At 41.2% G+C, this 26,882-nt stretch overlaps 2 protein-coding genes across 4 annotated transcripts in view; one reads left to right on the top strand and one right to left on the bottom strand.

Annotated features, from left to right (window-relative positions):
- LOC143100157 (uncharacterized) overlaps positions 1 to 6,086 on the bottom strand; it is a 71,336-nt gene extending 65,250 nt beyond the window's left edge. For 2 of the 3 annotated variants that reach the window (XM_076263118.1, XM_076263119.1), the window contains exons 1-5: positions 5,963 to 6,086; positions 5,257 to 5,546; positions 4,924 to 5,031; positions 4,689 to 4,763; positions 4,453 to 4,503 (exon numbers count right to left, since the gene is read on the bottom strand). In XM_076263118.1, the coding sequence (XP_076119233.1) occupies positions 4,453 to 4,503; positions 4,689 to 4,763; positions 4,924 to 5,031; positions 5,257 to 5,468 (446 nt within the window). In that variant the 5' untranslated portion in view covers positions 5,469 to 5,546; positions 5,963 to 6,086. The remainder of the gene's footprint in view (positions 1 to 4,452; positions 4,504 to 4,688; positions 4,764 to 4,923; positions 5,032 to 5,256; positions 5,547 to 5,962) is intronic. The other variant, XM_076263120.1, reaches the window with a different exon arrangement.
- A 3,918-nt stretch (positions 6,087 to 10,004) lies between these two features.
- Positions 10,005 to 23,581, top strand: LOC143100158 (UDP-glucuronosyltransferase 1A6-like). Its single transcript, XM_076263122.1, has 5 exons — positions 10,005 to 10,859; positions 21,002 to 21,133; positions 22,633 to 22,720; positions 22,882 to 23,101; positions 23,211 to 23,581. Exons 1-5 carry the CDS (start codon positions 10,011 to 10,013, stop codon positions 23,494 to 23,496), a joined length of 1,575 nt encoding a protein of 524 aa, XP_076119237.1. The 5' UTR covers positions 10,005 to 10,010; the 3' UTR covers positions 23,497 to 23,581.
- Positions 23,582 to 26,882: the final 3,301 nt, after the last annotated feature.

Raw genomic sequence — 26,882 nt, 5'->3', positions numbered from 1 at the left:
AATGGTGAATGGCATGCTAGTCATTACTGTTTCATGTTTTGTTTGTTGTTAATATTGATTTAATTAGTATAATATACAGTGTTTGCCACATAATTTAATTCCATTTGTGGTGGTTGGTTTGCAGAATTAACTTGAATAGGCCTACAAAAGTTTTTAACAAATTCTCTCAAATGCTCTTTTAAAACTGTGTTGACTCGATTTTTAATTGAAATCAATAAACTGATTGTATTTGGGGAATCCTGTATCTCTTTCATTCATTTGATTGAGTGGCCTGCTTTGGGGTAACTTCTTATAGCACACAGGTGGTCATTCTGAGTTTGGGGGCCTCAGTGAGGGTTAAACAGTGGTACTAGTGGCCTTCCTGCCACAAGAGTATGGTCAGAACTACCATTAAGAAGAAGCCCTTTCTCAAAATATAAAGGAGATTTTGAAAAATCCCAAGTCTTCTCTTTCTTGGCTTATTGGAGTTTGACCTGATTACTTGAAAGTGTCACAAAATTGGATTTCCCAACTGTGTGATAGAGTGTTTTGCACTGTGCATCTGTATCATGCCTTTAAGGGGGAGATACAGACGCACTATATGTTTACATTGAGTGACTGTACTACCCCCTCTTATGGTCGGGAGGTGAACTTCAGGGTTAACTGATTTTAGGTTTAGGTTTGGATTTCTATGACTTGCATAAGATGACTACAGAATGTTAGTAATTGTGAAACATAATCCTTAAATTCACAATGTCAGTACTGCCAATCACAACATACTCACTACATCTGAGACGGCAATAACTAAGACTTCAATCTCAACCCATAGGTCAAGTGTGTTGTGGATAGTCATCTGCTTGATGTTGTGTGACATCAACACAGTAACACAACAGCTATTTTTAAGATATTTTTAAAGAAATATCAGCAAAAAGAGCAAAATAATATTACTGAATTGAAGAAAATTGACTCTGGAAAAACAGCTCTATCAAAAGAGTAACTTTTACTCTTTTCAGAGAGGGACCTCATGTTATCTGGCATAGAGTAACTTTTACTCTTTTCAGAGATGGACCACGTGTTATCTGGCATAGAGTAAAATTCTCCTCAATTTGATTTTTTATTCAAATCTCCTGCAGCTGATTCACTCATCAGCCACAGGTGCGCCAACAGCAGAGCTCACAGGAGAGCCAGGGAGTGGGTGCAGGGGGCGTGGCGCACGCCCAGCGCAGGGTGACAGGTAGCAGGACAGGGGAAACCGGCTCAGGATCTAGAAGAGCCAATTCAGCCTGTGACATCTCTCTCTCTCTCTCTCTCTCTCTCTCTCTATCTCTCTCTATCTATCTATCTATCTATCTATCTATCTATCTATCTATCTCTCTCTCTTTATCTCTTAAATTTGCTGCCGCTAGGGTGCATCTAGATTTAGGCTAAACTGGCCATGTAATTAGATTAGATTAGATTTTATTGTTATTTAGCAGAGTACAGGTAGCCTGGAAATCTAGACACGAATGTAATTTGCTGCCCGGGCTAGTCTAGCAACTCTCCGTTGGCTTGCGAGCTTGAAAAATTAAACTTCGATAGGGCCAATCACATTGTGTAGAGACATTAAGCGGGCTTAACATAATGATTGATGGCAGAGTTGCAACGGTTTGGCTTGAATTCCCTGCTACTTGAAAACAAAGAAGATGGACATTGCAGTTGGCGAACAGCGTGACACGAGTTAAGCTTTTTTTTTAAGTTGGCAAAAGTTTGAACTAGCCAACTAGCTCTGCTGGTGGGAAAACGCATGGGACTCATGAGTTGTAGTGCTGTCCTATTGCGTGCAGAGGGAATTTGAAAGACAACCGATTATCCCGCCCCTCGGACTGAGCTCTGCCAACGGTGAGTGCCCAGACCCTACATCTTAATGTGGGTCTGGCTCATCAGGCTAGAATACAGGTACAGAGCCAATGAAATGTAGTTGACATCCAACCAGAAGTGCAAAAGAAGCATTAAATACCAAAGTGCAGGTTGAGTACAGTATTCTGTGCAGTTCTGGGCCTGAGCACAGAAGGTGAAGGTTTCTTCTTCTTCTTCTACTTATTCACTATTTTTAGGACATGACTTTGCCTTCTTTGAGGTGGTTCCCATGGTTGAAAACGCAGGAAATTTGGTACACACATCAGTCGTAGTGCCTACTACTCAGTTACAGAGGCTTGGGCCCCGGGTGTGTCCCACAGACTGCATAGCGCCCCCTTATGTCATCGAGCTTTGTGGTCGACATATCGTTTCAGCACACCTAATTTGGTAGGCGTGTGGGTCTCCCAAAGATGAACAACTTTTGTATGTACATTGCATTAGCCATTCCCAAAAGGAAGTGAGGTAATTGGGATTTTGTGCGTTTGGACACATGGTCAATTTTAACGTCCTCCTAGACGGTTTGTCAGATTCATGTCAAATTTGGCAAACATGATGCCAAGATGTTGCTGATGTTAAATTGTGAAGGGATTTTTGATATGTTGTAATATGCTGAAAGAGCGAAATAATGATTTTTTTATGCTTTTAATATCTCGCCACATAAACAGGAAATGTGTCATAAAGTCACAGTGCATTGAATGAATGGTCTGAAACTTCTCAGGTTAATAGATATTATGATTATGATGATATCCAGGCACCAAATGGGCCTGCCTGGCATGGTGCCACCACCTGAGAAAGCAGGAAATGTGCCAGAAATTGACAATGCCTTAACTGATTGATCTGAAACTTTACAAAATATTGGATATCATGATGATGATATTCATGTGCCCTATTAACATGCAATTTATTGTTTTAATAAAAGGTTCAATTTACCTACAACTTTTAGCATATTCTCCTACTTCTAGACCTCCTTAAAATTCATTTTGTGGATGTATCTACAATAACCGTGAACAATGATAATGGCATTGGAAGAGGATCATATGGAGCAGTTTACAAAGGCTCATACCAGGGAACTCCTGCTGCTGTAAAGATCATCCCTATTGGAGATAGTTCAGTCATCACAAATTAATTATTTTTGTAAGTGTGTGTGTGTGTGTCTCTGTATTGTTACAGCTGCATGTGTTCCAAGTGCTGTTTGTCCCTGTTCTTTCCCCTCCTCTCTACCTTTGCGTTGGTTGGCAATGGGAAATTGCATTCCAACAACCAAAGTTACTAACTTAGTCAGCAGCTTAGTTGGTTGGCAATGGGAAATTGCATTTTAAACGGTTTTTGTTCACCCCTAAAGGACTACCTAACGGTGGGGTGTAACAGTAAGCTTTATTGTTCAGTTCATGAAACTGCATTTGCAATCTCAACATAATTGTTTGGTCAGTCTATAGATTCTGTTTTTTATTTGTACAATATATGCAACAACAACATTACACTAAACGGCACCTTAACTGTAAACATGATTAATTTATATTTGTTAAAATATGGAGATGTTATATGTCATATGTTATGCCCATCAATTGTTAAAATAACATGCAACAGAGTAGCCTGGCTATTGATATGTTTATTAAATGCATTGTGCTAACTTAACTTCTAAACTGAAATGACAAGAGCAGATAAATGCAGCCTCCGGGTGATATTCACTCTCGTCTTTTGAACTGCTACTGCTAGTGATAATGCTCGCATATTCACAACAGAGCACAATATGAGGAGCCAGAAGAGCGTGAGATTGGACAGTAACTTGCGGAGCAGAGCCCCCTGCAGGCTGGAAGAAAATTGAGATTCCTTCAATGAGAAGGAAGCAGGCTGATTCACACTGAATTAGTTTTTCACAATTTTTGCTGAACACTAAACTCTGGGAAATTTTCTGAACCAAATTCTCAGTTGCCTTCTACTGAACACCTTTTTTTTTTTTGTTGGTCTAGTAGGTTAACCATCATAGGGTGGTCAAACAAGCTGGTTAACAAGCTTTTATTTGGTGAAACAATTTTCACATATAAAACACAATTTTCATATCTCATAGACTCTTTTTGCAAAACTATTTGTTAACCTATCGACAGAAAATATAACACAAGTGTTATTTGAACTTCTACTGATGATGTTAGAAAAGAAAGATTGTCTTGCTTTCCATATTTCTGAGTTATATGTGCGGATCATCTTTTTATGGATTTGATAATGGATCTGAGGTTTGTATTTACACCATTTTCTTTCAGCAGGGATGTGTTTAAGAAACTGTACTGCAGGCCGTTGAGACTTATAACGCGGTATAACACGAGAAGAAGTGGCTGGTACAATGGGGACAGATAAAATGAGATTGCAAGGTGGAAAATATTTTACATTTTCTAGCACTTGCTGAAGGTACACAATGTAGGAATTCCCCTTTTGGTTAATTTCCACTGTAGGCTACTGGACACACCCATTTAACATAAGAGGGTCAACAATATGTAATACAAGGGTCAACACTTATAATAGAATTGTTATAGTACAATTCTACACTTTTCAAATGTAATAATCCAACAAACTGATAATTACCCACAAATGGATGCTTCCTGCAACATGTAACTTCCCCAAAACTGATGCTTACTGCAAACGTACATAATAATTAATTTCCTATTTGTGGGAGGTTTGTGGGAAGGTAAAAAAAAAATTACATTACCTTCCCACAAATGTAATAAATGACTGATACTAGACATCCACCAATGCCTTCATTCTATCAAACTAATAAAAAAAGGATAATTGAAATTTCATTGTTTTACAGTCACACATACCTAGACACGGTGTCATGAGGAGGGGAATATCTTAACAGGTCACATGATGAAGACATACTGCTGAGTGAGTCTGGTCTGTATAAAACAAGACAGAAATTAGTTAAAACAAACTAATAATATGTGATAAACAGTAAATTCAATTATATATTGTTGGACTTCAATTTCTTTTCTACAACAAATTGAAGCACATACTGTATATAAGCAAATTATATGACATATAGCCTAATAGAGATACCTTGTGGTTTGCATGCATCCCTCTGTAAATGTATAAGGAATATTCATTGACTGGTCACTCTTCATGGAGGTTACACTAGGTACTGGTGAGTATCTGCCATCATGAATGCTGTTGTAACACATAAGTAATCAGTCTGCATCATTGTATCACTATACTTTACTCAGTTATGAGACTTACGAGTCAGTTGTCAGTGATACATTTACAACAATTGCAGAGTCTGTAGCAATCATGCATTACCTAACTCTGATAATTTCTGAGTATGTAGGGATCATGCATTATATTACTCTGATAATTGCTGATTGTGTTGTAAAAGACCTGCTCCACAGTCCTCACCTTCGACTTGCAGCCCCCACACTTTCATGTAGATGGTCATCTGCAGATTCTACAGATTGGTTCCCCATTACATTATCTGTCAGGTAACACGTTTCCAATTTGGTTTCCATGCTTCCAAAATGTCTTTGGGGACTGAAGGCAGGATCCACCTCCTTTAAAGTCCTGTCTTTGGCCACAACATCTTGACACTGAGAATCAAGACTGTCTGCCATTCTGACTCCAGTGTTTCTCACGTGTATTATGCTGGAGACATGCCAAGCCAAACCAGTCAGGCCAGGATCATGACTTGACTGAAAACGAACCAAAAAAAATAAATGTGGTTTGATCAATCTGATGTGATATTTTCCCCAATACTGAATACATTTGAGGTACAACTACACAATTGTGGTGTGGCTTTGCCCTTTGAAAGTTGGCATTAAAATGCCTAAACGTGGCTATTGGGTCTTCAAATCATTTATATCTAGGTGCACATGTTCGTACAATCCCCAACCCTCCCTTCTTCTCTTCCTTATTTTAAATGTAGACTACCAAGTCTGTAACAAATGGCCCCATAAACCCACTAATATAATGAATTCTTCTGGTGATTTTCTTTTTCTTTTAACTGACAAAAGTAGGTTAATTGAAACTCATACATAGTCCTGCATAACACTGTCTGTTGGATTTCATCCAACTAAGTAGGCAATGATACATTTTATTAAAGTCTTACCTCTCAGCCCAGTTGTTTGAAAAGACAACACATTTCCAGTATTTCCTTAGAGTCACCTTGACGATAGGAAGACTAAAGCTTGTCTAAAAGAACCTCTTGACTTGCTTTCAATTTGAAGAACCAGTTTTTCAACTAGCTCTCTTCACTGGAAATACTATAATCATTTCCGCGTTTCTCCTGACAACATAGATATCCAGGTCATTATCAGATCACTGAAGACTACAGTATGTAACGTATAGCCATCTGTTTTTTAAAAATAGTTAAAGGCTACAAGGTGGGAGTGACGATTGGCTATTTATTCAAATTAGGCTATTTCTTGCCATCAGCCTGTAACATACAACACTTCTCTTGTGAAAACTGTTGTCATTGCTTTTAAGTACTACATGCTATAGGGAGATTGCATTTGTTAGCATGGGGGCCATAGCCCACAAGGGGGTCTCAGGAAACTGTAAGGGGGGGTAGGGGGGCTTGAGACAATATGGATTTTAAAAAAGGCCTTATTTATCAGTTGAAATAGGCATACATTTATATGGAAAGCTTTTTAACTCACACTTATTACTGTATGTCAAATTATCATGATCATTCAATCAGAAAACATAGAACCGGCTATGTTGTTGCTTAGCAACATTCCTCAAATGCTTACCCTGTGTTCGTCTTTTTCTCCAAGTGTGATTGTGACACAGTTCCTCAGGTCTGGTGAAAGTTAACATTAACTGTCCCAATTAACAATCTACACCACAAAAAAGCTAAATCTCTCACAAAAGCGATTACTGTATCATGAAGCTTCACTGTATTCTGTACCACTGACCTGTATCCATTCTAGCTCAGTCGGCTCTGTGTGGCCAAAAGGACCAGATTGGCCATTTCCTTCCATGATCTGCTATGAATGACAGTTTATGGATGGAGCTAGTCGTCATTCTCAAATGCACTGTCTGTGTAGCATTTGTGAGACTCATAGCTTTCATGAATCTCTTTTACAAACAGCCACAACATAGATTACTCTTCTACTTCACTATCTGTTTAATAGTTACTAATGCACTTTGGTAAGAAGAACACTGCACTACTCATGTTAAGCTGTCAGTGCAATACTTTAAAAATCATCCACACACTAACAGTTTCACAATCGGACTATACACATAAAAGTATAAAAAGACAATGAAATGTGTAGTACAAAATATATTTGTTTATTTCACATAAGTGTACTGAATTATTTCTGAAGTCATGGATCAGACTTGTGTTGACCCATGGGTTTTTTTTCCTACCCACATATAAACTTTATTACAGGCTCTAGGCCCAACAGCAAGACATACAACAACAACAAAAAAAGGAATAAATACATGAACACATACAAACATACTCTGATTCATGAGAGTAATAACAGGCACCCATACCAATGTTTCCATAAATATGATTGATATCTGACCGAGCTGCACCTGGGGCTTGTGAGCATCATTATAATACAGTTTTGTGACTCATCAACATGAACTTAAACATTAGGTTCCTCAAGAGAACCTGTAAAGTGCTTAGCCCTGAGTCACATAAGAGCTTACTTGCACTGCTACTCCTGGGCTTTTTCAGCAGTATCCTCAGGCAGTCATTATATGCCACCTGAAGTTTACGCAGGGTCTCCTTTTTGTAGCTGACCCATAATGGGGCTGCATACATAGGGGTGCAGTATGCACGGAACAAGCTCACTTTCACATCCTCAGAACAGTGATGGAATTTCCGGACTAACATGTTTGCTTGGACATACAACATTCGTCTCTGCCTATACAGATCAGCATCATCTTCCATCTTGTCAGTGATGATGTGCCTGTAGTCAGGTTAACCTCACGGCAGTGGAAAAACTGGAGGCAGTGCGTCAGATGTTTGGGCAAAGGCTGTATGCGTTTTATTTTCTTTTGCCGCAGGTAAGCATCAGTAAGTCAGTCAGGAGAAAGGAAAAAAAAAATAACTAACTGAAATAAACAAAAAAAGAAAAAAAAAACTCCAATGCAACGACTCTCAATTAACACTAAAACTTAAACTTCCAAAACAGCTCCAATAATCACAACTCAAAAATATAACAATTCTCCCCTCACAAGAATTGATGTGTACCGCTATTCAATGTCTAGGTGTTGTCTCAAGCTCACTTCAGACCCTTCTCTCTTTAGACCCGTTTTGGCCAAGAATATATTTCGCATGGCCTAACCCACCATCATAACCAAAATCAATTAGCCTATCTCTACGAACATACATTTCTGGTTTAAATATCACCATACATAGTCAACACAATACTCTTGACATATTTAACTGCCTAGCATCATTATACATCCTCTGTATCCCCCTCAAATATTCCCCCATGAAATATTCCCCCAAACACATGAAAGCCAAAAACACCCCTCTTATCCCACAAACTTGATCCCCGCACCTCTCTGACGTCACACCCCCCAATGCACAAAGTCCTTCCCGACTTCACGTCGGGTCCTTTCCCAGCCTACAGCACCTGGAAGCTAGCGCGGCCGCAGCGTGAGTGTTTCCTAGTCTCTGTCCATGTTTGTGAACTGTTCGTACCGTGTTTCATTGTCTTTGGCCTTTCAGTAACGTCGCGATTTATGTTTGTGTTGCAGGCGGCGTCCTGAATGCCTTGGAATGTCATGTTCGTGTGTGCGCTGGAATACTATGTTTGCGCTAACGTGCTAATAAAAGGGTGTTTGTGAACCACGGTCTCAGTCCCGTTCGGATCAGCTGTATTCACTTTACGGGTAGCGGGCAGCCGCACCGCTACAGTGCCCAAGGTATTTCGTACAGTTAGATACACAGAGGGATTGCCCTGACAGATAAAACATTGGAAAGTGCAGATTCTGATCCTCTTTGGTCCTACATATCATACCTACAGAGACAAAGCCTACAGAGCTGGGGATGAAGCTGGCATGAGAACAGCGAGAGCCAACCTGTCCCGTGGCATCAAGGAAGCAAAAAAGGAATAGACTCACAAAATAACCACCCACTTCAAAGACAGCAGGAACGCACAAAGCCTATGGCAGGGCATTCAGGGCATGCATGGAGTTGCCTTCATTTATTTATAGAGTGAATAAACTTGTGAAACAGAAGTATCGTCATGTAATCCATTGATTTCAACAATGTAACTGTATTTTAAATACCAACTATTTAAATTGTAACTATAACAGACTACAGTTACTCATAATTTGTATTCTGAATACGTAACGCCGGTACATGTATTCCGTTACTCCCCAACACTGAACAGGGTAGGCTACAGCTAGCGTGCTTCATGAACCAATGCTCAGGAATGCTAGCCTGGAAAATCCAGACCCTGATAATCTAGAAGGATTAAGGGTCTGGCCACGAACAATGTAATGGCCCAACTCGAGGGGTGGCAACAAGCATGCATTTAAAAATCTCTGCACGCAATTGGATAACACTAGACCATGTTTACTCTGAATGATTTCGGACTTTGACGCAATCGGCTGACACTACTACCAAAGTGTAGTGTGCTCCAACATTGTAGCGCTGTCTTCATCAGTTTAGCTGGTTCCCCGGAATGCAAGGGGAAAAAGTAACGTGCATCATTGCTCATTGCCAGAGTGTCTCGCAGAGACAATTCCATTGTGCTCTCGCGAGAACTCTGGATTTCCAGGGTACAGGAATGCATTAAAGCCTACACCTTCTGCAGTATCCTTGTGCTTTGTCTAAATTTTTCTGAGTTTGAATCATTTACACAACAACTACTGTTGAATGTTAGCCCTGTCATTAGTTTGGGCATTCTGCCTCCACAATTAGGCATAATAAATTATTTAATTTAATATTTGGATGGGTTCATATCAATTTGGACCCGCAGATGGCTCAGAATGTATGTGGTGTTTGATCAGATAATACATTTCCCTGTTGTACAATGCCCTGATGTATAGCCCTTTACCTTTGTGGCTGGCTGGCAACACTGTTGTGTAATGTTTAACCAGAAAAGATACAAAGTCCAGCTCACTGAAAGGGGAGCAAATGGCATTTGTATTTCATTTGAGACTCCTCCATGGCTGCTGTACAGACATCCATGATGCGTGCTGTCATCGCGCTGCTGATCGCTCTCCTGTGCCTGGGCTCTACTCAGGGTGGGAAGCTGTTAGTGATCCCAACGGACGGCAGTCCCTGGCGAAGCATGAAAATCCTGGTGGAGGAACTGGGGAGGAGAGGTAACGAGGTGGTGGTCGTGATCCCAGAGGTCAGTCTCAGCTTGGGCCCCTCTGAGCACACCACCACACTGACCTTTCCCATACCATACACCCAGGAAAGCTTTGACGCAGGCTTAGACGAAGATCTGCTCCAATTAATGAACACTGATCTCTCCACTGCTGTGGCAAGGTTTAGGAATTACTGGGACACCCTGTACATGCTGAGTAATTACACCATAATGACTTGTGAAAGCATGCTGTACAACAAGGAGCTGATGCAGACCTTACGCGATTATGAGTTTGATGCTCTCCTCATTGACCCTTTTTGGACTGTTGGAATCATCGTTGGGGCTTATCTGGACATTCCGTCTATCTACATGAGTGGTCCTTATCCTTGTCCCCTTGACATTATATCCACAAGATGTCCTCACCCTGTTTCATACCTGCCACTACGCTACACACTCTACAGCAATCGCATGACCTTGTGGGAGAGGACCGTCAACCTGCTGAGGTCCTTACTGGAGCCTGCGGCCTGCAGTCGTCTCCACGTTCATGCAGACAAGATGGCGTCTGATATCCTGCAGAGGGACACGTCCATTGTGGAGCTGGCGAGCAATGCAGCACTGTGGCTCGTTCGGTTTGACTTTACCTACGAGTTCCCCATGCCTCTGATGCCCAACATGATCATGATTGGTGGAATGAAAGCAGGAAAGCCAAAACCCCTACCACAGGTGAGTTGGACTCTGGTAATGGAAGTGTGTAGGTTCAGGTCACTTTTTGCATACTTAATTTCATGTATTATAAACCCATTATTAGAGTTCTGCTCTGAAACCAAAGCACTAAGTAGTCAAGTCAAGAGTGTTTGTTAAAGGAGAACTCCGGACAATTTTAACACATAGCTCAGTTGATCATGTTCACAGAATAATGTCGGTCGAAAAAAAAAAAGTGAAAATATTGGTGCTGTCTGACCCGAGTCATCCGGCTAGCGGCTGAAGCAGCTAAAGTGTCTACAAGCTATGCTATGAGGGCAGACATCCCAAGTCTCCCGGAAGTTCCGGGAGTCTCCCGCATATTGATAGCAGGTCCCCGACGCCTGCAAATTAGATCAAATCTCCCGGAATCTATAGTGAGCGATCAAGAGTGCGCATGCGAGACCGCGTGTGCATCTGAGTGTAGCGCGCACACGACGGGAGAGAGAGAGAGAGAGGGGTGGTGCATGTGTGCCTGAGCGCATCCAAGACAGAGAGCATCCTGATTGGCCTGGTTCGCTAAACCAACCAATCAGTTTTCAGTGCAGGCGGGCTTTGTTCAGTGTATAGGAACAGGAGCATCATAGCAGTCAGTCAGTGCCTCAAAAAATGGAAAATGTAAGACCCATTTCAAAGTGTAGACTACCCTTGTCTCAAGACTAAAAAATAATGATAGGCCTAGTCTTGCACACTGCACTGTTTGTAACAGTGACTTTAGCACATATGATTGCAAAAGACAAATGACACAAAGGTATAGGTCAAAGTCAAACTCAAACTCAAAGTCTGCTTTATTGTCAATTTCTTAACATGCCCAGACATACAAAGAGATCGAAATGACGTTTCTCACTATCCCACGGTGAAGACAAGACATATTTTACCAATTAAGTCCACAGACAAACATAACATTCAAGTAAACAATAAAAAGTAAATAAGAAGGCACATACAATTTAGAAATAAGAGCAGCAAAATTGGGTTGAAATTGTGCATAGACAGTCAATATAATAGTGCAAAGTCAGGGCAATAAATGGCTGAGGTAGTTCTGTTTGACCTAAGTAAGCAAGTGGCATAGTGGTGCAAGTTATGTAAGAGCAGCAGAAGTGTTGTGTTTTCAGGACAACAACAACAAGTTGCAAAGTGTGCAAGTGTACAAGTGGAGTAGTGCAAGTGGAGTAGTGCAAGGCAGCCATTGTAGGTCCAAAGTCCAGGATGTTATGTAGCTGAGGGTGGAGGGGGGAGAGAGTTCAGCATCCTAACAGCCTGGTGAATGAAGCTGTTGGTGAGTCTGGTGGTGCGGGAGCGCAGGCTTCTGTACCTCTTCCCAGAGGGCAGTAGATCAAACAAATTGTGAGCTGTGATGCTCTCAATTGTGCCTCGGTGCTTTCTTCGCCAGTGATGCACTGTTGGTGGTCCAGGAGAGGTCTTCACTGATGTGCACCCCCAGAGGTAAGTATAGCGTAATGGTTGACAGGCGGAACCTTTTAATTGGCTGTTTTTACGGCCGGTGCACGAAGTCGCGACACCGGATGCTAGTAATGCAACGTGCTGTGAGTGTATCTGCAGTTGGACATGGGCATGAAATTAGTTTAATGTGGCATGAAAAAGGGCATGAAATGAGATTTGCTGATACCTGCAGAAACCCTGTAGAAGCACTCTAGAGTATTTGATTGGAATAGCCGTTGCTGTTTTGCTTTTGCAGCCTTACTTCACGAGAGACGAGAAACGCGCAGGCACAAAGATTCCAAGAGATTCCAAAGATTTTACCCTGTTGTAGTAGCCTGGCGGGCCATCCTATATCATTGAAATGTATAGTCTGGAATCGAACCATTCACCTCGCTTAATCCAAGGGGCGGGCAGAGAATTGTCTTTCAAACTGCCTAGGCATGCAATAGGCCAGCGCTACGACCATATCCGTATCCGGTCGGCAAAACGGCAAATACATCCTTCTTCGAAAGGAATGACTTAAGTGCATTGTGTTGCTCAACTTTCAAAGAAAAGCACAAGTCCAACTCCTCCAAAGTTGACGCCAACGCCGATTCAAACAACCGCTCTTCGTTCGCCATAGCCACCTTCCTTGTTGTTCACCGTAGCAGGACTGTTGTTATCCTGTTATGCCCGCCTTAAGACTCTCTAACAAAATAGAGCGCTGTGATTGGATGACGTCCACGGCGTCAGCCAATAGAAATCCCTATGGTTTGATACTAGACGTACAGGCTGAGCAAATCAATTTGCCGCCGCTAGGGTGCGTCTAGATTTCTAGGCTACTGTTGTAGCCTTTTACCTATTTATTTTTTTACCGCTGAGTGATAATTAATCAGAAAAGGTACAGAGTTCAACTCTGAGAGGTGAGCACACAGTAATTCTATGTCACTGGGGACTTCTCCATGGCTGCTGTGCAGACATCCATGAGGCGGGCTGTCATCGCGCTGCTGATCGCTCTCCTGTGCTTGGGCTCTGCTCAGGGTGGGAAGCTGTTAGTGATACCCTCAGACGGCAGCCCCTGGAGAGAAACAAAGCCACTGGTGGAGGAACTGGGGAGGAGAGGCAACCAGGTGGTGGTCGTGATCCCAGAGGCCAGTCACAGCTTGGGCCCCTCCGAGCACACCACCACTCTGACCTACTCTGTACCACATTCCAATAAAAGCTTTGACATATAAGTATATATATAAGTATATATACTCTTTTGATCCCGTGAGGGAAATTTGGTCTCTGCATTTCTCCCAATCCGTGAATTAGTGAAACACACAGCACACAGTGTGGTGAAGCACACACTAATCCCGGCGCATTGAGCTGCCTGCAACAACAGCGGCGCTCGGGGAGCAGCGAGGGGTTAGGTGCCTTGCTCAAGGGCACTTCAGCCGTGCCTACTGGTCGGGGTTCGAACCGGCAACCCTCCGGTTACAAGTCCGAAGCGCTAACCAGTAGGCCATGGCTGCCACGGTAGGCCCTGTAGGCCATGGCTGCCCCAAGGTAGGCCACAGCTGCCCCAAGGCCATGTCTGCCCCAACATGGACGGACATGGACGTAGAGGAATACTTGCACCAATACATGAGCACTGATGCCACGTCTGCCCCAACATGGACGTAGAGGAATACCTGCACCAATACATGAGCACTGATGCCTCTACTGCCCCAACATGGATGGACATGGACGTAGAGGAATACCTGCACCAATACATGAGCACTGATGCCACGTCTGCCCCAACATGGACGGACATGGACGTAGAGGAATACCTGCACCAATACATGAGCACTGATGCCATGTCTGCCCCAACATGGACGTAGAGGAATACCTGCACCAATACATGAGCACTGATGCCACGTCTGCCCCAACATGGACGTAGAGGAATACCTGCACCAATACATGAGCACTGATGCCTCTACTGCTGTGGGAGACTAAGGAACTACTTGGATGACATCACAACGATGAGTAGTTTTGCCATGATAGTTTTGCCTGTGAAAGCATGCTGTACAACAAAGAGCTGATGCAGACCTTACGGGGCTATGACTTTGATGCTCTCCTCATTGACCCTTCTGAGCCTGTCGGAATCATCGTTGGGGCTTATTTGGACGTTCCAACCAGGGGGTCAGGATTTGAAGGGTTAGCTTCAGCCACTTAGCATGGCATTTGGCCGCCGAAAACATGGCGTTACATGGTTGCAACATCCGGCACCAGTTTTTACATGTTGATTGGTAGATGACAGCTCATGCACGAGTTTAGTGGTGGGCACGAGCGTCCTCGCGCGTCCATGTTGGTTTGCATTTCTGGAAGACGACTAATAAAACAACTAACTACTTGGATTAAGCTACTGATACTTGACTTAATGCCTATATGGTTAGGCTGTATTATACCGGACTTTGTGGTAAATAAAAGACAAAGTAAATGTTGTCATATCAGGATATTATTTGCCTTATGTGTGGGTTGACAAGGTAACTGACTGTCATACATTTTAGCAGATGCATAGCAATGACCTATATCCAATTATTAGCCTACTCATTGCGTTGTGTATGAAAACTATTTTAAAACATAGACTGTATTCCTACCTGTAGTCCATGACAACACAACGTCTGGATCATGTAACCTGTCTCCCCAAGTGATTTAAAACGAAACAAATGTCAATGACTCATTTAGTTTGCTTTCTTGCAACATTGACATGATTAGGCTATGCATTTGATTTAAATGGCCAGGCTTCCAGTCGAGGCAAAAGCCAAATATCAACAACAGTTGCAGACTCTTGAAATGCCTGCTCGAACCACAATACCCGAGGGATGTGCGCTTCTATCAGTACGTTTAACTTGGGTTGGCTTCATTTCGTCTGCCTGCAAATGTAGCCTAGGTTTATCAAGCTGTAAATTCATACTGGGTGCAGCAAAAATCCCAGCTATCCACAAGTTTCTTACATCCCATGTCTACTTAATTATAGTCATTTTCGTTGGATAGCCTATTGCGTAATAGGCCTACAACCTGTCCAAATATAGCATTGAGGAATCATTATTTGTGTTGCCTAAAGTGACTCAATATTGATCGCATTGTTTATTCTCACATATGTACAGTACATCACATTAAATAACCTAGGACTTCAGAGACAGGGCAAACTTCTACCACCATTCCCAAAATGTCATCCCAACCAATGAAATAAATTTGCGCTTATAACGAGGTGAAGTGAAGCGCGTTCCCGAACAAATTCTTTTCCTCTGAGGGAATGTCCAATCTTCATCAACGACATACCGTTGTACCTGACGTTGTCTCTGTCTGTAACGTGGAATCTAATAGGCTAATTTTAGCTGGTGCCGGAAACGAACACCCATGAAACGCCATTTTCATAAAGATGGCTGCGGTCAATTTCAAACTTTTTTGGCTGAAGTAGCTAGCCTAGCATGGGCCATTGAAATGAATGGGGGCGGGACTTAGTCACTCTCTCCAGTTATATATAATACCTCCATGGTTCCAACCATCTACATGATCGGTCCTTATCCTTGTCCCCTCGGGATAATGGCCTCAAGATGTCCTCACCCTGTTTCATACATAAGAGATAATGTATAGAACGCCGGTCATTATTGGGAAAAGAAGTCCCGACAGGGCGAACCGGACCCCGATGCGCAGCGGTGACCGGTGTTCTATACATTATCCCGATTATTACACGGCTACTTGCCAAAACGAAATAATAAACTCCCCACGATATGACTTTAGCCTACATAGCCTAGCCTATTTGTTTCCATTCATCGTGGCATTTGCTGAGAAACAAATAGTTCGCAACAACACACGCTGCACTTGAATCAAACATTCTTTAGAACACAGCTGATCAACCGTCAGCTTTCACTTTTGAATGAAGTTCCAGTCCTTGTGTAGTGATATGAAAGACATATCAGAAGCACAAAACCAGTTGCCATTGACAGCGGTATTATATGTTTGCAGCGGTAATTACATGAAAATATTTATTAAATGCAAGATGAACAAACAGATGAGTCATTTTTTGAAAGTCCCAAAACTATCATTAGATACATAGAACATAGAACATAGAACTCTTTTGTTCAATCTGTCATCTGTGATCTACTGGTTAAGGCAGCGGTTCTCAAACAGTGTGCAGGGGCGTATGTGATCTGAATTTTGGAATTTTGAGGGACCCAATACATTTATACAGACTCATGAAATAGGCTAGAGGGCTTTTTTAAATAAATAAATGACAGCTTCTTGATTAAGAAGCTCAATCAACATCATGTGAGCATATGCCTATTACTGTGGTCTCCGCTCATGAACACATTGTATAGAGAAACATATGGGCATGAGAATGAACACTCCTGTTATTGCCTAGATAATAATGTGTGTGACATACTTCATAATCAGTAACCATAAGACGGTGTGCATTGATGTTTTGGTTTGATCTTTGGTTGAGAACCTCTGGGTTAGGGAATCAGACTTGTGATTTTAGACTGATCCCTGAAGGGTAAGAGTCATGTGGGAGAGGAGAGTGAATAGCCACATGAGGTGCCTTTGAGCAAGGCCCCTAACCCCCAAATGTTCCCCGGGTGACGGATGAAGTGATGCCTACTGCTCCAGGTGTGTGTGTACGTGTGTGTGTGTGTGTGTGCACGCTCCTGGTGAGCTCAATGCTCCAACTGTGTGTATGTAGGTGTGTACACTACCGGATGGATCAAATGCAGAGGACTAATTTCCCACAGGAATTTTGTACAGGTCACATAAAATATGATTTATAATGCCTGTTTACAGTAAATATGTAGAATCAAGCAGGAAGAATGCCTCAATTTTCCTGTATTCCTGTATATGGCAACAGTTTTGAGGTCCGTAAAAATATTAAATACCTTGGTCATCTTAATGGATAATGAATATATGTATACAGACAACGTTGTAAGTTATATGTTCAGGCCAACACAATAGCACACAATTTCAGGTTCTGTTTTACACAAGTAAAAGTGGCTTCATTTAAAGCATACTACACACCACTACACGGCCCATCTGTAGTCAATCTACAAAAACCTCAGCATGCAGAATCTGCAAGTTGTGTACAATGATGCCATGAGAATCCTCCTAAAAGTTTCCATAGAGGTGAGGCCCAGTCAAATGCTTGTCACTGCAGGAGTGAGCACATTCACACTGCTTTTAAGAAATGTAATGTTTACATTTATGCAACGTCTGGAAGGATCTGTAAATGGTATTGTGGCACTCTCGAATCCCATTTTGAGTTACTCATCCAGAGGGTGTACTGGCTGAAATATGTGAACTGTTTTTTTTTTATTACATTACATTACATTTGGCTGACACACTTTGTTTCTTGGTATTTTATGCCCCCGACATTGTCTTCAAAGCAGCGCTGCCTGGAAGGCATTAGGGATAGGCATGGGCAGTGTTGGTCAAGTTACTTGGAAAAAGTAATTAGTTACTGATTACTGATTACTTATCCAAGAAAGTAATCTAGTTACTTTACTGATTACTTATTTTCAAAAGTAATTAGTTACTTTACTATTTACTTTACTTAGTTACTTTACAAAAACACACTAGCTATACACAACCTGAATACGCTTTTTTAAAACTTGGTTTTATTAGTTTCAATCTTAACTTATTGGTGTGTATACTCCTTCATTCGAATAGATGTAAATAAATGGTGATGGTGCCCAAAGCAGAACTGTTAGTTTAAAATATTTCTTAAGAAATACTACTAATTTGATGCAGTTTAACTCATTTATAAATGATGCGCTGTCACTTTAAGAGCATCTATACAACTCTCATAATGATCAGCTCCATTCAAATATAAGCCTATGGCTAGTCCACAAACTCCACATTTGGCACTATATTAGCAATAGTCATGATATTAAGTTGGTATAAACAGCTAGCTAGACATTTTCTGTTTGCAATTAAAAGTGATAGCCTATATGAGCCTGGTAGCACCTATCTGAGTGGAATGTGTTTCAATCGGCATAGGCTACTGTGCTTCATGTAAATGCTTAGTTTAAGGCAGTGGTTCTCAAACTTTTTCTTTCATTCCCTACTTTGATCAGGGGGGGCTTTTCGAGCCCCACCTGTCCTTCATTGCTCTAAGAAAGTGGTAGGTCAAGCTTAAAATTGTCAAATGTATTGAAATAATGACAAGTTCTAAATATATCCTCTTCAGCAGAGTTAAAATCAGCTGGTGCTGCAGATATAATAATAAATAAATGCATAATGTGCCATTGTAAATTAAACATATTTATGTTTTCCAGCAACATATTAGGAAGCATAAGCCAATATTTTACAGCATTGTACAATATATTCAATGAAATACCAACATGCTGCATTAAATGGATCCATAATCCAGTCATACTGAGCACTGCTGGTTGGGAAATATTTTTGAAATAAACTTTGCAGGGATGTGATGTAGGCCTACTGTTTAATACATGGGATCACAAGAGATCACTCAGATTCTCAAAGGCATAGCCTACTGTTGCGATCGAGGCGCCTGTCCCATACCTCAAGTTTTTTGGTGAATGCAGTAATCTTATCTGCTAGGTGAGGTAGGTGCTTGTCTTTGCCTTGTAACTGGATATTTAACTCATTGAGCTTTCCAAATATATCGCAAAGATAGGCCAGCTTTAAGAAATGTTCATTAGTGAACGTGCTTGCAGATTCAAACTTTGTTGCCTTGACACGAGCGCTTCCCTATGAGTCAGATTTTTTTTTTTTTTTCTTTTTTTTTTTCGCGTCCATTGCGCATCGGGTGCTATCTGGGCCTAGGCTACAGATAAAAAAATAAAAAATAAAAAACTCCTGTTTTTCGCGCCCCACCTGGCATGTCTCCGCGAACCAGTAGAGAAACGCTGGTTTAAGGGAAACGAATTATTGAAGACTTCAACACTCACCAGCCCCATTAAGGCAAAGACCACATTATATTTTTGCCCATTTTCCAAATCACAGTGAATGCAGCCAGAATATTATAATGCCCTGGCTTCTGTTATAACGGGCCAGTAGGCTAGGCTACAGGGAACCCGCAACGTCCTCTATTTTCACCTGTTGCTGCAGCCGTCATGTCGGGATCTGGGGGTGTCTCAATGAGTTTCACATTTCTGTGCCGGCTTGCTAGGTGCTTGCTCAGATTTGAGGTGGACTTTTTCGCTGTAGACAACATGTTTCTTCCCATGAAGAGTGTACAGCGTTAATGTTTTTTTCGTAATGTCTGAACTGCAATGAATTAAATGCTCCATGTTCGCGCTCTCTCCCGCACTCCATGTCTTGCACACATGTGTTTGTTTACATCTATATCATGCAGCTATAGCCTACATCATTGTCACGAGTTAGTCTCACAAAATCCATATGGCAAAATCCCAAATTCTTTTACTGCCTATGACAAAATCACGGTTTAGTAACGCAGTAGGCTAACGCAGGCTGCTTGCAGGAAAGTAAAGTAATCTAATTACTATTTTTGCAATTGTAATCCCTTACTTTACTCGACGTTACTTGAAAAAAGTAATTGGATTACAGTAACGCGTTACTTCTAACGCGTTACTGCCCATCACTGGGCATGGGTTAAGGTTAGGGTTAGGTGCCTTTAAGTCAGCAGTGGTAGCGCTGCCTGGAAGACGACGTTGGGGGCATAAAACACCATCGAGCACACATTTTTAACCAAAGCGACTAACATGCAGTTTAAGTTTATACAGCAATTCTCTCAACAATTAGAGAACAATTATTCTTACTGTACTCTACCTTTTCTTAAAATTATAATTTTAAGAAAAGGTAGAGTACAGTAAGAATAAGTGCATCAGTGAGTGCTGATTTTAAACAGTTAAGTGTCAGTTCTAGACGGGTGGAGATGTTCTCTGAAGAGCTGGGTCTTCAGGATTTTTTTGAAGAAAGTCTATATTCGGTGTATGTTATCTGTCTTGTCTTATGTGTGTATTGGATGGACTTGAGTAATAAAGCTCCCTTCATTAATGAGCATGCATGTTTTTGTGTACGTTTGTGTACGCCCTTGACGAGTTGTTGAATTGGTATCTGGAGAAAGAGCTCACCTACAGGGAGCTGTTAGGTCATGAGGGACTTTAACATGGAGTATCCACTGATGTCCAACATGGTCTAAATAGAGGGATTAACAGTGCCAAGAGAAATGCTCTGCCTTTGACAAGTGGTTTTTAACCATAGTGCCAAACAAAAGTTCTAAAACGGATAGTGCTGATCCTTGATTATGATTGGCTGAATCACGTTCAATGCCGTTGTATAATCCAGCACAACCCTACATGTTGCAGATAAATATTTTTCTTTTGGGCTGGTATGTTTGACTCGCAGTACAGTATTACAATATTAGATATTTGCATTATCAAATGTCCAAGATGGCCTGCTTTCTTAATGTAATTGTAGCATTAGATGTGTGTTCTATCTTGTCATTGCATGTTGTGCTATATCTAGGACATTGTGTGGACTTGTTGGTAAACGGGTCATTCTATTCCCCAATGCAACCTGTGGCTCGTGAAAAATATCTGTGTTGTTTTCATTTCAGGAGGTGCAGAACATTGTGAATGGGTCTGGAGAAGAGTATATGTTTTGTGTTTTAATTTCTGGAGGTGGAGGAGTTTGTGGGGTTTGTGAGTTTGTGAATGGATATGGGTTTTGTCAACAGTATCTGTGTTGTGTTTTCATCTCAGGAGGTGGAGGAGTTTGTGAATGGATCTGGAGAGCACGGCTTTGTGGTGTTCACCCTGGGCTCAATGGTGTCCCAGATGCCAGAAGAGAAGGCCCGAGTGTTCTTCGAGGCATTCCGGCAGATTCCACAGAGGGTGAGGGGTTTTGGGTTCACCTAGTCTGCTAGCTTTAATGTACTGTAGTTTGTGTTTATTGACGTACACAAACATTCAAACACACACTGACACTGACTGGCTGACTGGGTGTAGGTTGGCACAGGATGGGATAAAGGGTACCAGGGGCGCCTGAAGTTGCGTACATACATCAGAAATGCAACAAAAACATGCTGTAACTTGAACATTTTTTAATTTATCCAGAACACAAGTTTGACACACGCAGGTCACACATGGGGAACACATAGTTATTTGTAAACACACAGTTCTAAACATGCTGTAACTTGAACATTTTTTAATTTATCCAGAACACAAGTTTGACACACGCAGGTCACACATGGGGAACACATAGTTATTATGACCGCCGCGCAGCGAAGCGGCGGTCATATAGGTTTAGTCAGATTTTTTTTCTTTTTTTTTTTTTCTTTTTCGCATGCCCAAATTTCCGTCAATGATTCCCGGGACACTGAAAGACCGGGGTACACAAAACTTGGTGGGCATGTAACCCCACATGGATAGCATGGAACCGTCGTTTTTCGTTTTGATCTGTAGCCCCCCCGCTGGACTGGACCCCCGAAAGGAGGGTAGGGCAGACACAGTTCTCTGTGAATATCTTGAGAACTGTAGGGACTAAGATGACCATTTTTTTCCGTATGTTTGCCTCCAGGGGTCATGTTAACCCATTTCATGTACACACATGTGCACAAACAGATACACACACACACACACACATACATTCACAGTAATCATACGTATGACACATACTCACACAGTAGACATATGTACGCTTGCACAGGCACATACGCAGGCACACACACAAGCACGCACGCACACACACACACACACAACATAAATATGTACATGCACACATGCACACAATTCAAGAATTTCTCAGAATTGAACAGGCAAGATGGAGGTGGGGTTGTATAAAATGAATTTTACATGTGAAATCTATGAACTAATCATGTATTGGTACTTGTTGTCTAGCAGATATCAGTGAGAATTGAGTGTGGATAATGCAATTTAGTGAGACAGTTAGAATCATATAGGCCTTTCAGCGTGATTTATTTTTGTGGAAAAAATGTGCTGGACTGGGTGGCGGTCATATTTTGTACCGATCTGCGGTACATCTAGTTTGTAAACACACAGTTCTAAACATGCTGTAACTTGAACTTTTTTTAATTTATCCAGAACACAAGTTTGACACACGCAGGTCACACATGGGGAACACATAGTTATTTGTAAACACACAGTTCTAAACATGCTGCAACTTGAACATTTTTTAATTTATCCAGAACACAAGTTTGTTGAAGATATTCTGTCCCCACTAATGACAGGAAATGTCTTTGGTGTTCATTTGTGTCACAATGTTATTTATAAGAATAGAGATGTGCTGTATGACAATCAACACAGCACAAACTGTTCCCTAAAGAGGGCACTTGTTTCTTTAGATGGTTTGAGTTCTGTCGTCTTCCTTCCAGGTTTTGTGGAGGTACACTGGACCCGTACCTGAGAACGCCCCAAAGAATGTCAAACTCATGAAGTGGTTGCCTCAAAATGACCTTTTAGGTTTGTTCAATGCAATGCAGTACTGTCTGTTCGATGAAAAACGTTGTTGCTGTTGAAATAAATAAATAAAACAATGTGTTATTTTGACCCGTACAATGTTACTCTATGGTGTCATATTCTATTTTGCTTGTTGAGCAACCATTTTGTGTCTGTGAATTTAGGTCACCCGAAGGTGAAGGCTTTCATCACACATGGAGGGTCCCATGGCATCTACGAGGGTATATATAGTGGTGTTCCCATGGTGACGATCCCACTGTTTGTAGACCAGGGAGACAACGCCCAGCGCATGGTTGCGCGTGGTGTTGCAGAGTCTTTGACCATTGCTGACGTGACCACAGCCAAAGTGTTGGAAGCACTCAACAAAGTCATTCGTGACAAGAGGTACGATGCGTTTCGTTGTAAATTGGCATTTGCAGAAGCATCTTAATTATCCGTTTGATGGAGTGAATATGACACTGTATAAAAAGCACTTTTTCCCTGAATTCTCTAGTTACAAGGCAAATATGATGAAGCTGTCAGCTGTGCACAAGGACCGTCCGATTGAACCTCTTGACCTGGCCGTCTTCTGGACCGAGTTTGTAATGAGACACAAAGGAGCAGACCACTTGCGGTCCACTGCCCACGAGCTGAACTGGGTCCAGTACCACAGCCTTGATGTGATCGCGTTGCTTACAACCGCCATACTCACTGTTGTTCTTGTCACCATTAAATCTTGTATGTTCTGCTTTAGGAAGTGCGCAGGAAAGGGGAAACAACACAAAAATAAGAGAGCATAGTTGAGAAGTAGTTTTGTAAGCCAATTTTATGTGTATGATTGACCTGGCATTCTCTGGGGGTATGCCAAGTTTCGTAGAATTTCATCCATGGGGGGGCTAAAAAAAATAGGTTATGTGTACATTTAGTGACTGTACACTCATTGGCCTGTAGATGGCGGTGCATACATATACACATGCACACACACACACAGGCACCCACATACTATCGGTATTAGAACGGCCGATACATCATTACAAATTCAGTAGGATTAAAAGAAAGCCAAAATAAATATTCATCATCATCATCATGGCTGCATTTCCAGTATTGGAGATAAGTAGTCGTTTGTCCACTAGATGGCGCATCATTGCAGTGAGACGTAATTTTTTTGTAAGTTAAAAGTGGGTTGGAAAAACAATGGACGCTTCCTAAAAGGACTGTAGTTTACCGCAGAGAACGTCTAATAAGAATAGGATGATGTTCACATGAAATGTAATTTCCATTTCTTCTTGAAGCCGAAATAAATCTGAGGATGTTTATCGGACATGCTTGGTTTTTACTGGAGGTACGTTAATCTTATAATATCAATAAAGACCTAGGTAATGTTACCGTTAGCATTGGTTGAGTGATGGAGGCCAATTTGATTGATTGCATTTGTAGAAAACTATAAATGCGGTTATAGGCTACCAAGCAAATTGATAGCGGCACTGTAATTGTATCTTTCGACTGTCATTTGTTGCACGTGCTACAAAAATCATTCTGTGCAATGGAAGATTTACCAACGTTACACCGGTCTGATACAGTTTTGCCTATACATGCATGAGACTGAGACGCCTGTTTATTTTGTTTGAAGTGCGTGCAGGGTGTGAGAGGGGAATCGATGTGCTTTGATTCCAGCTTGGTAGTTGTAGTCTGGGAAATTAAAAAGCACGTGTGTGTGAAGTATCCAAACAATGACACCTTCATTTCATTATGGTTGCTTTAGCAACACACCTTAAGCTACTGTGTAGTGGGTCCCATTTAGAAGTGGCTACTTCATTCGCGCTTTCCTTAACTCATGGAGCTGCATGAATTTTATTACAACTTTTCGCCACGATATGGCAGTTTAAGTCCGCTTGATACTGTAAGGCGTAAGCCATTGGTTTCCAAAGGAGATTTTATTTGTGTCGCCAGCATAGCCTATTGACAATTTATGTTGTAAATAGGCCTACCTTATAAGCCTACCTGTAGCTTAGGGAAGCTAACAGCTTTCTATTAGGATCTAGTTTGTTAGTTACAGTTTTGTCATAACTCCCTCATGCATTTTTGCATTTAGAATAGCCAGAGCGTGGATATCTCAATCGGAAAATTAAACAATATATGGGTGAACCCAGCCTGATCTGCCCGCTATTTATTTTTTGATTTCTTAAAAGATTGAGCTTGGTCTGGTGAAAGCCAGACTGGCCATGGACCTCAGTTACACAATGTAAGGGAACATGAATCAGCCTATATTTGCACAAACAATAGCCTAACGGACAACAGCTCTTCAACTTTGGCCCGTTAAAATGTGTATGAACAGTCTAGCGACGCATTTCATCAAGGCCCATTTGGACATGTCAGTTATTTGCACCACTGGTTAGATGTAAAACAGCATTTCGTTTCAGACTACTGTTACTTAATTTGTGCATTAACATTATGCTGATACCTTTTGCTTTTCCCAAATACAATGTAGCCTACAGGTGTAAGTGACCTTTCATCAATCCAGTTGCAATGGATGAACTGTGATGAACTGCCCTACTTGTGATTGTTTAGAGATTTTAAAGGTTTTATAACAATGCTACATCTTCTTTGGCTATTCTACAATCTATTCACCTTTTCAGCACCAGTAGGCTACTTTCTGTGCAGCCGCACACACACACTCAGGCATGCCAAACAAGCATACACAAAAGTTTCAAGAGTGGGGGATGGAGTAAAATATGGAGACAAATTGAAGTGTGAATTATTTTCGCGGAACGGCTGTACAGGACTGAGCGGCGGTCATATTTTGTACCGCTATGCGGTACATCTAGTTTTTCATTTTGATCTGTAGCCCCCTGCTGGACTGGACCCCCGAAAGGAGGGTATGTGGACACCGTTTTCTGTGAATATCTCGAGAACCATAGGGTTTAGGAGGACCACCTTTTTTTGTATGTTGATCTTAAGGGGCCATGTCAACCCATTCCATAAACACCCATTTCATGTATAGCGCCACCTAGTTAAAAATTAAAAAGCAAAAAATGAGGTGTTGTAATCACAATATCTCTGGCTGACATGGTCAAAACTACATGAAATTGAAAGTGTAGGATCATTATGACACCCTCTGAATGCATGCAAGTTTCGTGGACTTTCGTTCGTGGGGGGGCCATACAATAAATTAATGTATGTGTACTGTACATTTAGTGACTGTACACCAACAGTTTTCTGTGAATATCTTGAGAACCGTAGGGCCTAGGATTTTTTGCGTATGTTTGCCTCCAGGGGTCATGTTAACCCATTCCATATGCACACATGTGCATAAGGGTAGTTGACGTGACATGGCTTTTTCACCGTCACAGAAGATAAAAAATCATTTATTTCACATTTTTATCATTTAAAATACTGTAAATGATTAAACATTTTCTTTTTTTACATGCATTTTTTGTTTTAATACATGAGTTATTTTTTTTTTTTTTTTAACTTTGAGCCAAACCTCAAAATCGTCCTACGGTGTGACGGTAGACAACATCATTTCATAAATATCAACTTTTATAAATAAAGAAAATAATGTTTAAAAATGGTAATGAACACTCCTGGCATAATTGTGCAAGTGTCTATTTTACTAAGTGCCAATCACTTTTCCCATACATACATTTCTAAAATTGTAGGAATTTCATAAAGTTTGTCACAGAAAAAAATGTCCTTTGGCGTTATGCAATAACTTGATATTAAGTTGGGCAATATTATGGACAACTACATTTAGTTGAAAGACCCCATTCAAGGTCATGTAACTGAAGACTCCTATGAAGCCCATGAGCAGTGCACATTGTAAGTATTTCTCTCAGAATTGTTCAAATATTTAACTCTGTTTTCAGACCACTAAAGTTGTTAAGTTTTTTTGTCCTTTGGTGTGACACCCTTAAATTTAATTTTTTAATCTAAATTTGTATTTTACCAGCAGGACTATGTAATATTATGCAAATGCATGATGCCAATTGATAATGACAGTTCAGCTAGTATTAGCATGGTTATTAACTGCCACAAAAGCTTAAATGTCCTTTGGTGTGACAGGAAATGTCATTTGGTGTGACACTTTGGCCTGTCACACCATAGGACAAAGATGTCACACGATAGGACAATACCTCCTTAAGAAGCTATTAAAACAAATGAATAAAGTTTGTTAACATACTTTTCA

This window comes from Alosa pseudoharengus, unplaced genomic scaffold (assembly GCF_046254945.1).
Source record: "Alosa pseudoharengus isolate Yale_2024_CS ecotype anadromous, Long Island Sound unplaced genomic scaffold, YU_APseudo_1.1 YU_APseudo_1.1_scf_3, whole genome shotgun sequence".
In the NCBI taxonomy this organism is placed as follows: domain Eukaryota; kingdom Metazoa; phylum Chordata; class Actinopteri; order Clupeiformes; family Clupeidae; genus Alosa; species Alosa pseudoharengus.
Note: the sequence above shows the minus strand (reverse complement) of the source record. Positions and strands in the feature narration are given on the sequence as shown.